Source organism: Seriola dumerili, unplaced genomic scaffold, assembly GCF_002260705.1.
Source record: "Seriola dumerili isolate Sdu_G_001 unplaced genomic scaffold, Sdu_1.0 BDQW01002305.1, whole genome shotgun sequence".
NCBI classification, from domain to species: domain Eukaryota; kingdom Metazoa; phylum Chordata; class Actinopteri; order Carangiformes; family Carangidae; genus Seriola; species Seriola dumerili.
The window spans coordinates 19,590-32,320 of record NW_019176560.1 but is presented as its reverse complement, the minus strand read 5'-3'; the positions used below and the strand labels follow the sequence as shown (position 1 = coordinate 32,320).

The 12,731-nt window shown below is 37.3% G+C and overlaps 1 protein-coding gene across 1 annotated transcript in view; it reads right to left on the bottom strand.

Annotated features, from left to right (window-relative positions):
• Positions 1-2,957: 2,957 nt before the first annotated feature.
• LOC111239352 (GTPase IMAP family member 8-like) overlaps positions 2,958-12,731 on the bottom strand; it is a 10,349-nt gene continuing 575 nt past the window's right edge. The window contains exons 2-7 of the mRNA XM_022769215.1: positions 12,209-12,313; positions 11,169-11,795; positions 11,000-11,065; positions 6,510-8,430; positions 3,253-3,332; positions 2,958-3,040 (exon numbers count right to left, since the gene is read on the bottom strand). Coding sequence (XP_022624936.1) covers positions 2,958-3,040; positions 3,253-3,332; positions 6,510-8,430; positions 11,000-11,065; positions 11,169-11,795; positions 12,209-12,313 — 2,882 coding nt within the window. The remainder of the gene's footprint in view (positions 3,041-3,252; positions 3,333-6,509; positions 8,431-10,999; positions 11,066-11,168; positions 11,796-12,208; positions 12,314-12,731) is intronic.

The window sequence follows — 12,731 nt, the reverse complement described above, 5'->3', positions numbered from 1 at the left end:
AGGCACTGACTAAATGAATGGTATAGAAAAATAATAAGTTACACAACAGATACTAAAACTATTAATACTGACACTACTGGGACATATATGCATGATGTAGTGAATGTGAAATATTTAAATAAAATGTAAGTGATCACATGGAGCTGAATGAGGAAATGATCGACAGGTAGGCCTCGATCACATTGCGGCTGTACGGTTTATATGAGTCTGATATAAAACATTCTCTGTTGAGAACGAGATGCAGAGAAAATGTTTCCGGCTGCGTCACACACCTGAACCTGAACCTGAACCTGAACGCGCGCTTTTACCTGAAGATTAAACAGAGTCGGTGTGTTTGTGTTTTCTGTCGAGTCTGAGAAAACTGTGTCCGGTTACTGTGATAATGACAAACTCAGATCGTGAACTCACCAAACGATCAATGATCAATCCATTCGTGCCCTCGCGCGGTGAAATGATCGGTGTTAAAGGTTAAAATCGGCTGATCGCTTCTATTGATCCATCCACAGAACCGATGCTAAATGGAGCAACTTTAATTATTTGATTTTAAATGCGTTTAATGATGAGCTGAACTTTTTCCTCTGTTCTACCGTCCAGGACGAAACTGAAAGTAACAACACCCAACTACTGACTATCACACCCGGAAATACCAAAATAAAATCATTAAAATACATTTAAAACAAAATAAACTAACATGAAAAACGTTGATGGATGATTGTAGATTGATTCCATGATTTAGTGATTATTTTGGACATCATCAGTCTTCTACTACTACTACTACTATTACTATTACTATTACTTCTACTACTACTACAAATTCTTCTACTTCAATCACTACTACTATTACTACCACTAATATTAATAATAATAATCATATTAATAATAGTAATAATAATGAATAGTAGTAGTAAACGTTAATCAAATTAATAGACCATGTTCATATCGGGTTTATAAAGAATTATTAATTCTGATAACTCTAATCACCAAGAATATTAAAAACAAATAACAATAATTAATAAAGATGTGTTTTAATACAGTGAAGCCGAATAAGAATTTACATGATTGAAATTAGATAGAGATATACTGTAGTAAGTGTATTTAAAACATATAATCACATGAATACACCTTCACCCACCTGAATATACTGTACATTGATGTTATCCATTGCATTGACTTTTACTTTTTTATTTATGTTGCACAATGATTTAGACCATAAATATTAAAACTGACTCACCCACTTACCTGCACTATTTATGCTCTCACATATCAATACATATATATAAACAATATCCATACTGTATACTATAATATTATACTGTATTTACTGTACATATGACCAAAAGTGCATAAACATATCCATCTCCATCTCTTTGTTCATACCCCTCACTGATATATATATGTATATACACATTGTATATCTCTACATATATGTACACTTTACCGCTTTTTGCATTTGGTTTCCTGGTTAGATGCTAAAATGCATTTCATTGTCAGTAAAGTTGAATCTTATCTAATAAAAGTAATACTTTTTTACATTGAAGAAAGTCAATGACGCACATTTCGGAAATAGCCAACCCACGAATTAATATGACGTATATGTTTTTGGTAAATACAAAATGCTGTGTATTATGTTAAATACCCATTCATATATCACTGAGGGTTTTATTATTACATGTTTCAGGTGTATAAACGCTACAAAGTCACTGCTGGTTGCCACAGTGTCATTCTTCACCGCACAATACACACGTTCCACAGTGAAAAAGGACAAAAATAGAGATGTTTAAATACACAGAAAACATTAAGGGACAAACCCAAAAAACAAACAAATAATTCACCATGTATTTAGTCCTGTGTTCATCTATTGTTTTGTATAAGCTACTTTTGTGTCAGAAAGTACAAAGCTGGTTTTGTTGATTTCTTTAAATTCCAGGTAGTTCACACGCCCCCTTTTCTTTTATACCATAGATTCTCAGTTCATATTCAGTTCATATTTTATCCACTGAAGAAGAATACATTATTCTACCTGTAGGATTGAAACACTGACTAGTTTTATTGTAGATTTTGAGGGGTATTCATCTGGACATAGTCTGAAACCTCACCACTAGATGGCACTAAATCCCACACACTGGAGCTTTGAGATCAGGTGAGAGTGGGGCTGATGTACTGTATATGCACATGATCCATTTGTATTGTAACTATTTCAAACTACAGACTGATAAAGGGCATCAAGACAAATCGATCATCAAACTCTCTGAGATGAAGATTTACATCTTTGCATCAAGCCCGTCTTTTGTTTCCGGTGACCGTACTTGTCATGTATATTTTGTTGCGGAGTGATTTGTTGTATAGTTGACCTAGCTCACTTGATATATACATGACTCATGTCAGTTAGCTAGGCTACAGTATTTTCTCCATTGTTTTATGGAGCTAGCTGCTATGTGTCATTTAAGCCATTTACACCGTTATTCTGTGACTGTTGCTGCATGGATGTCAGCCTACTTTGTGTCAGTGGTTATTAACATTATTAATTCTCTAATAAGGTGAAGTAGCTGACAATGATAAGTTGCTCATTTTGTTTCAGTTTTCAGATACAATGATGTCACTGGTTCTGATGATCTGTGTCGGAAGCTTTTACCTTCATTATAAAGTACCTGTGTTGTTGAACTATGGAAAAAAAATGTTAAAAGAAAAAAATCTGCTGTGTCCATGGAGGGTTTCTTTGTAGTCATGTTGCACCTCTTTGTGTTCATTTTGTGTCTGTTTAGACATTTTGAAGTTGTTTTACATGTTGCAGTCTGTAAACAGTCATTTTGGATTTCTTTGCAGTTGCTTTGCTTCTGTTTGAAGATGTTTTGAATGTCTTTGTTCTTGTTTTGTGTCTTTTTGTCATCATTTGCTGTTTGTAGTCAGTTTTCAGTAGTTTTGTTTCTCTTAGACCTTCATACAGGAAATGTTACGAGTCACTTCGAACAGGCTCCTGACCTTGGGCTTCCGGACCACAGCAGGCCCAGGTTCAGTGATCCATCCATGGCTACATCCAATTCTAATCAGGCATTTGGTATTTGTCTCACTTAACACAGGGCATCAGAATTTGCGACTCTACTGTGCTGTCGGGTCCTTTGAATTTCTTTCACCTCTTCTAACATAAAGAACACTTTCAGACTTTACATTGGTCACAGAATATGATTTAACACTGGATTATTTTATGGAACTTACTAATATTTCACTGGAACGCTAACATTATTATGTTGTTACCAGATCCCTGTTTGTGGAACTCACTCTCAGCCTGGAAGGTGGACCGCCAATGGGAGGAGGTGAGGTTGTATTTGATGGAGCTGTGGCAAAGTAGGCAACTGCGTGTGAGCAACCTCAGCAGAGAGCTTCTTCATTTCAACATTAACTAAAAAACAATATGGTTTCTGGGAAAAACTTGTAACTGAACTCTGAAGTCATGTAACATCAAGACAATCTTCACTAACAGAAACATCCCTTGTTATAGTCAGTCACATGATCTGCAAAAACGTATTTCACTGACACTTTCTAATGATGTCTGTGAAGCTGTTGACTTTGGACACAGTGAGATGAATAAACAGCCTGATTGTGATCATTCAAAACTGGAAACAGACTTGATTTCAAATGAGACATTATTATTGTTATTATACTGTTTAGCACTGAACAATTTTCACTTACACTGATCACCTGAACTGAATAAGATGGCTCTCACTGAACCGTTTCTCATTTCACTCTCTTTTCAGGATTTGATCAGCACCATAATTTTCCTGACTTTTCAACATGATGTCAAGGTAGAACTGTTAATCAACCTACACGCACCACAAGACAATTGTTGGTGAAGGAAGAGAGGAAAAATCATCCTCCCAAAAAACAAAGACAAATTAATACTTAATTAAACAGAAGTAAAACATTTACTTTTATCATTAGTATATATCCATAAGCAGAGCCTTAAAAGCAGTTACTGAGATAAATGTATTCAGTTTTAATGTTTTTTGTAACAAATTCAAATCATGAGCAGCAGCAAAATGGAGCGGCAACAGGTTAAAAGTTTTGTTGGATTTAGGGTCCTTTACTCTGATGTAAGAGGAAGGCTGCGTACCCTCAAATAGATAAAAAGTGCAGCCTGAATACAACTTACATTCAGGCAGTTTAACATTTACTCATTCAGTCAAGACTCAATGCAAGTTTTCAGGTTTCACACTTCAAGTTTTTCTGTGTGGCCTTAGAGACCCACACCTACCCTATGAGACATGATAAGGTGAAGCTTGATGGTAAGTCAGTGACCTGGCCGAGTGATGTCAGTTACAAATTAATATCTAGCTGAAGTTTGCTAAAGTTATCTTCTATTAGACACCATGTGCTACTGGTCATACCAGACAAAGATTGTAAGTAAGACAGAGATTGTTTTATTCCTTCTTCCAAATGTTACATACTGCCACAAAAACAGAACATATTCACAATAGACAAACATCAGTTCCATCCTACACATTAGCCTGGCAGCATTTGGAAAACTTGAATTAAAAAAGAAGACAAAAAATTGAAAAAAAGATTCTTCCGTTTATAAATAAAATAAAATCAATACATGGCACATGCTTAATTTTGTCCACCTGAGGAATTTTGCTGCCTTTTATTTTGTTAACATGAAATATTTGTCATGATACATACTATTTAGGGGTTAAAGGGAAAACAAGGAAATACCACTGTAAAGATATTATCTCTTTTGGTTCTTTACTGATTTCCTACATCCTGAATCAAAACCTGCACAAAAGCACAAATAAACAATAACATCTGAATTTACTTAACACATCCTCCAGCAGTTGAGGCCTGCTTTACTAACATGACATGTGTTCGAGCTATTTGTTATTTTTGTAATGTTTAATTACTAATTATTTTGTTATTTTTTGTTGTTTAGTTTTGCAGAGTACACCTTTAGTTTGCTTATAACATTTAGTATTATTTGAGTACTTATTAATGCTTTTATTTTGAAGGTACTGGGTAGCTGAGGTGGACTAGGTGAATCTACATATAGGGGTATGCAGGTATAGGTGAGGCAGGCACCTGGGAGGGTCATTGTTCTTTGTTTGTTTGCCAATGGAGAAATAAACCAAAGAAACTTCATTTTGCTTGGACAATGAATTTGTTTTTTCCTGCGTAAATTAATTCCCTAGGTGTCTCAGTGGCCCTTTGATTTGATTTTGTCTTATTTGAGGGTTTTGATATTTTTGATTTTTGATCATTGAATTGAGGACAAATAGCCATTACAACATGTCTATTTACACCTGTACAGTTTAGAAGTATAAGAACAAAATAATTTTCAGTAATGGACACAAAATTCAACACAGCTTACTTTAACTGTAACTGTGTGTTTGACATAAAGAACATCTTCTGTTCAGCCCCAGCAGAAATTTACAGTTTTTACTAATTAATTTAAAGCAAACTCACTATAGTATTTCTCGCTGAACTTGGACATTGGTTGAAAAGAGCAATAGAAGTATGTGGACTTAATAAGAACCATGAGTGTATATTAATAACAGGCCAATATTATACTTAATGTATCATTAAAATCAATCTGTTTAATGTTTTTATTCTTTGATACTAAAATCTAAGATAAAACGTGTCAGAGCTGAAACTTCTCTGCTGTTGTTGCATCTCATAAAATGCAACATTTTTCAACAGCTTTCTTCACATGTTCCTGTATCCAGTCATTGATTTCTTCCTCGTGTTTTGTCTTTAGAGAATCAGTTGCTTTTTTCTGATCTTCTGTGTTTTGAGTAGAAACTTTATCTTGTAACTTACTGATTTCTTCTTCTTGCCTTTGCTTCAATTTGTCAAATTCTTTCTTGTATCTTTCATCTATCATCAACTGTTCAATTACCATGTCTCTGTTCTTTTCTATTTTCATCATCATACTATCAAAGTCTTTTTTGTATTTCTGTTCAAAGTCATTGAATTCTTCAGCTTTCTTTCGGGCCTCTGATTCATGTTTCTTTTTAATGTTCTCAATTTCTCTGGTATGTTCTTCTATTAACAGTTTTCGCTGCGTTTCTTCCAGGTTTTTTCTCATCTGATCCTCTTTTATTCTTCGATTGTCATCTTCTTCCTTTGCCTTCTTGTACTCTTCTTGGAGTTTTTGAATTTTTTCTTTCTCCTCCTCTTCTCTCTTTTTATATTCTTCTTGACGGTTCGCCCACCATTCTTTTCTTTCATTCTCCCAAACTTCTCGTTGTTTTCTCATCTCTTCTCTACTCTGCTGCAGCTCTATGCCAGTCTTCTCCTTCGACTCTGATTCTGCTTTTATTTTTTGCTCCAAAGCTTGACGTTTTTGTTCCCACTCCTTTTCTTTACTTTCATCATCTTCTTTTCTCTTCTCCTCTTCTCTTTTTCTTTTCTCACGCTCCTTTTTGATGTTTTCTTCTTTTTCCTCAAGTTGTTTTTCTCTCTGTTTTCTCTCCTCTTTCATCTTTGCTTCCTGTTCCAACATTTTATTTTTCATTTCTTGCACTTGTTCCTCATGTTTTCTTTCAAGTTCCCTCTTCTCCCTCTGCATCTCTTCGTCTTTTGCTTTTAAAATCCTCTTCACCTCATGTTGTATGGCTGCCTCTGCTTCTTGGAGCAGCTCATTTGTGTAGTAGTTGCCGCCATTTTTCTTCATCATAGTTTCAACCATGGTCAATAGGTGAGTGACTTGTGCACGATTTTCCTGATTCTTATTATTAAGTAAATGGTATCTGCCTCCACAGTCATGAATCAGTTTTTTGACTGAGTCATCACAGTCATCTATGTAATCCTTAAATGATTCATCTTGGAAGTTGTCTCCTCCTGTGAATACGATGACTATGAATTCACTTGAATTCTTCCCAAAAAACTTCTTGATCAGTTTCACAGATTCTTTTTCTGCCTCATCAAAGCGACCAGTGTTCATCACCAGTAAGAACACATGAGGTCCAGGAGCCAACATGTTGATGCATTTCACAAGCTCCTCTTGAACATCTTCATTGGACAGAGTTGTATCGAACAAGCCGGGGGTGTCGACCACAACAACAGACCTCCCATCAATCTCTCCAGCTGCTTTCTGGCAAAACTTGGTTACTGACTTTTGGCTGCGTTTAGAAAGAAAATCATTTCTGCCTAAAATGGTGTTTCCAGTTGAACTCTTTCCGCTGCCAGTCTTCCCAATCAGCACCATCCTGAGAGGCTCTCTGCTCTGACTGTGATCTTCATCTTCCATCCCACTCCTCTGTTTCACTTTCTGTAATTCACCTTGGAGTCTTGTGACAGTCTCCATCTGAGCCCTGGTGAACATGTCCTTTGTGAAGCGTCTAGATCCTTCAGCTCTCATCTTGTCCACAGCCTCCAACAGCTCAGAGATCTGATGCTTGTTCTTGACATTGACAACAACATATCTTCCTCCACAGCTCTGAAGCAGCTCCTGGATGTCCTTGGTTTCCTTAACATCAACAACAGCTGGAGCTGCAGGATCTGACTCCACAGTGAACAGAATCATGGTGAAGTCATTGACTGGAGAGCTGAATGAGTTCTGGATGGTCTTTAACTCTCCCTTGTCTTCATCAGTGAGGGGACCCACAGGTAGGACCAGGATGAAGGCATGGACGCCCTCAGGATCACAGAGGAAGATACACCTGAACGATTCCTTCATCACTTCCTCCTGAGGTTTTCCATACAAGGCAGGAAGCTCCACCAGGGAAACCTGACGTCCTCTCACCTCTCCCTGATGTTTAACACACTCTGATGAGCTGGAGACTGAATGAAGCTCTGTCTGACCGAAAATGGCCTCGGCTGCTGAAGTCTTCCCTGCTCCTCTCCTCCCACACAGAACCAGGTTTAAAGCTGGTTTGGAACAGCTAGACACCATCATGAGATCAGCCTCTTCCATTAATGTCAGATATCCTCCCCTGTTGTTACTCACTATATTTTCCATCTTTTGAATCAACTCTTGGGGGTCATTTTTTTTATCCATTTTGTCAAAATTGATTCGGTGCTGCCTTTGTTTGCAGTCTTGGATGAGTTTTTTCACTGAGTTACTGTCTTCCTCATTATGCGTCACAATGACCATCGAGTGTTTAAAAGCATCTGGACCAAACAGACTCAGGATGAACTTCAGTGTTCGTCTGTTCTCCTCAGTGAAATCAGAAGGTTTCACTAACAGCAGCAGAACATTTGGTCCAGGAGAACAAAGAGTCTCACACTTCTTCACCTCTTCTATCAGTGTCTCCACAGACAGACTGAACATGTCTGGAGCTTTCACCACTGTTAATGGTTTTCCTCTCCACTCTCCACAGGAGGCCACACAGTGTTTGATTTGTTTTTGGGAATGAAAACCTTGGTCGTTGATGATGAAATTACCAAGTTTTGTCTTTTTGTCATCACTTTTCCCCAGCAACAAAATCCTTAGTGCAGATTCTGTAAAACAACAGAGACAAAGATAAAATGACATAAACTCACTAAAGGGCTTAAATCTACACACTTGTTTGTCTTTTCAGTCAGTCATCTATTAGTGTCAACATTCAGTTTGTTAAAATGTCATGGTATCAACAATTGACATGGATTTAAAATTTTTAAATGTACAAAAAGTAAATTCTTTCTCACAAAAAACAAAACTTAGATTTCAAAACAATGTGCCAGACCCACCATCACTTTTGTTTGGCTGCTATTCACTACTCTTTCTGAAATATTTGTGTAAGATCAGATTTTCTGGCTGATACAATCATGTGTCTCCAAACAACAATGTCTGAACAGATGTTCCACATTAAAAGAAAACCCACTTGTTACTTGACACATTGTCAGCCACCATGAAACACAAAAAGATCATTAAAGCTGCAACCAGAGCAGCCCTCGCACTCCTGTGCATCTCAGGAGGTGTCACCGCAGGCCAGTTAGAGCAGCTGTGCATTGTGGTGACCATTGGACACCACACTCATGGGTTATGATTTCCTGCACAGACAGCGTGGCAGTGGACAAGAAGTACTGCATGTTTATTTGCATTGTTAATTAATTGTGTCCACTGTGTGGAGCCAGAGACCATGCAACAAGCACACATTATGTTCCGGTATATCGAGTGTAGACCAGACAATGCACATGTCACGTAAATAAAAGGATTGTTACTCAAGAGTCACTTCCTGTTTTCAGTAGGTGGTACTGTGACAATGAGTTCATATTAGTATGCAGATGCCATCAAATGTGAAATTTGGGTCAGATTCAGTGGAGTCAATGGAATAAAAGCAACTTCTTGTTTCCAATTCCCTGTGCCACGAGAGCCACGCCCTTAAATAAAAACTCATGATATTCACAACCAAGAATTATCAGGTTCTGAAGTATTTTCTGACCAAGTTTGAGGTGGTTGTGGTGAACCTGTTAGGAGGAGTAGAACAACCTCTAAAAAGCTTCATAATTTCATATTACAAAAGTCTTAAGATTGTACTGACCAAATGTGGAGTTGATCTGATTAAATCTCTAGGAGGAGTTCATTAAAGTACAATGCTTGGAAATTACAGAAAAATACACCAAAATCGTACACTAAATTCAAAATGGCTGACTTCTGGTTGGGTTTATAGTATAGCTTAAAGAGGCTTTTTTGTAGATCGAAATAAACATCCCCACCACTTTTCATACATCTGGTTGCAACCTACAGCGGGGGCTACTTCGTTGACATTTTCTACAGGGCGCCCTTGACCAATTTTGCCACTCCCATACCGTTTACTGAGTTAAGCCACTTGTGATGTATGTGCAATGTTTCGTGAGTTTTCAAACACCTCTTTCCCAACAAAAATGCCTAAAGGAACTAGGGGGGCGCAATAGAGCCAACTGCCACAGCTATGCCCAAAGGCGATATCAGTTCATTAGTATAAACGTGTGCAGAGTTTTGTGAGTTTTTGCACATCCTAAAGGCCTCAAAAATGTGTCAGTAAAATGAAAATTGCTGCAATGGCTGACTTCCTGTACTGCAAAAATAATTTGTCCTTTTATGATGTGACCAATCATCCGTCTGAATTTCATGAATTTATGAGCACCTTTGTCCCCATATTTACTTCCAGAGAGTTTTCGAGCATGCTAAAGCCCTCAGCAATGCATTTTTCCAGCAAAATAATAATAATCTCAGCAGAAACAATAACTTCCTTGCACTTTCGGTTGGACCCTGGCACACTCCGTACTCGGGGCCTAATAAGAAACACTATAGTTTCAATAGGGTCCTCGCATCCTCTGTACTTCGATCCTGAAAAAGGAAGGTGACCACAGTAAACATGTAGAGGAGTAGGATAAGCAGAGGATCAATCTATTTTCCAAATAAGTTCCCAAAGGAGATTATAATGTGAAATGATTTTACTCTTTTCTGGTGTTTTACAGTGTGGAAGCCTGCATGAGAAAAATGCTATGCCTTGTTAACAGCTAGAGGCAAGGGTGAGCTGTTATATATACATACACACACACACACACACACACACACACACACACACACACACACACACACACACACTCATCCCTAAATTAAATGACTTAATAAATAAATAAAGAATGTGAACTCTATGTTATAGTTTAAGTACAAAGACATTTATGCATCTAGTGTTAATAAAATCAAACATTATTTAGATGGTGCTTTGTCTCTTTGTCTCTGACACCTCTTCCTGGATCCGTCACCACGCTGCAATGGCGGGGTTACACTTTATGTAAGAGTTGACAACTAAAGACACAGTGATTGAAACTGTGTCTCACAGAAACAGATTTTCTTCCCAGATTATAAACAGAAAGAATTTTGCTTTAAACATCAAAACACAAGTAAATCTTAGTTTTCTTGCAGATGTTTGATCAATTTCCGCTTTAGACAGCAGAACTAATTTACCGCCTTTACCCGAAGTGAACTCAGTTATTCACCTGAGCTTATCAATTATGAATAATTTGTGGATGTTTGCTTGAATCCTGGAGAGAAGATGCCACCAAATATTTATCAGCAAATAAATGTGATGTCTTTACTTACTGTAAGACAGAGGGTTTTTCTCACAGTGTGAGAGCTGTGGAGTCATTTGTTTAAACTCATGCAGCCCTGTGAATAGATGACAGAATTAATTTGCAGCTTTATGTTTTAATATAGTAAAGGAGGATTTGCCTGAACATTTTCATTCCCTTCTTATAACTGTTTCACTCACCAGCAGCTTTAACAGCATCTGTGATAGAAGTTGTTGTTCTCTGTTGTTTTGGGTTCTGATGATCACCTGGTAAAGTTTCTTCTGGTTCCTCAAATCTTTCATGACAAACATGTTCTCCATTGTTCTCCTTTGCAGTTTGACCCAACCGTGTTAACAGCTCTGCACGGTCCAGGTTCTTCTGCTTCAGGTTTCTGTATCTACATTTTATGATCATGTCTTTTAATGGTGAGTTTTCCATCAAACCTGAACTGTCCTCTCTGGGTGTTGATATCAGAACCAGTGAATGATCAAATGATCGATCACTGAAGAGTTGAAGGACTCTGCAGAGCTTCAGTTTCTGTTCCTCAGTGAAGTCTTCAGGCTGTAGAACCAGCAGGAACACATGAGGTCCAGGATCAGAGACATTCACACAGTCTTGTATAAACTCTGTCAGTTTGTGTTCAGAGATGTTGGGATCCAGCAGATCTGGGGTGTTGATGACAACTATTTTCTTCTCCTCCACTGGTCCACTGATTCTCACACAGCATTCAGGTGCTTTATTGAACTCAGTCTTTCCCAGTATGAGGTTCCCCACTGAACTCCTCTCTGACCAGCTGTTCCCCAGCAGAACAACCCTCAGCTCAGACACTGAAACGAAAAACAAAAGTCAGCTACGTGTATATTTAAGTCAAGAAGATGAACTCAAACCAGAGGTCAGTGACCTGTAAAATGAGTAAATCATAAAATATAATGTATTTGTTTGGGCTGGGATGATATGCACATCTCATTATATGACACTTAATATAAATTATTTGATACTACAATACTTAGAGTATTGTGATTTTTAATTATTACAATGTCAAAAGTATTGCAGTTCAATATTTCCATTTATTGCAGCTTTTGTTCACTTTTTTAACATCAGACGTGAAAAACTTGAATCCTAAAATAATGCACATCACATGTCAGTCAGTCTTTAAGAATGATAATACACAATTCAATCAAATGAATTACAACATGCACANCTATTTTCTTCTCCTCCACTGGTCCACTGATCTTCACACAGCATTCAGGTGCTTTATTGAACTCAGTCTTTCCCAGTATGAGGTTCCCCACTGAACTCCTCTCTGACCAGCTGTTCCCCAGCAGAACAACCCTCAGCTCAGACACTGAAACGAAAAACAAAAGTCAGCTACGTGTATATCTAAGTCAAGAAGATGAACTCAAACCAGAGGTCATTGACCTGTAAAATGTGTAGATTATAGAATATAATGTATTTGTTTGGGCTGGGACGATATGCTCATCTCTTTATATGACACTTAATATAAATTATTTGACACTACAATACTTGGGTGCTGATTCGACACGTATTGTGATTTTTAATTATTGTGATTTCACAAGTATTGCAGTTCAATATTTCCATTTATTGCAGCTTTTGTTCACTTTTTTTAACATCAGACGTGAAAAACTTGAATCCTAAAATAATGCACATCACATGTCAGTCAGTCTTTAAGAATGATAATACACAATTCAATCAAATGAATTACAACATGCACACACCCCACATATCCTTACATATAAATCAGG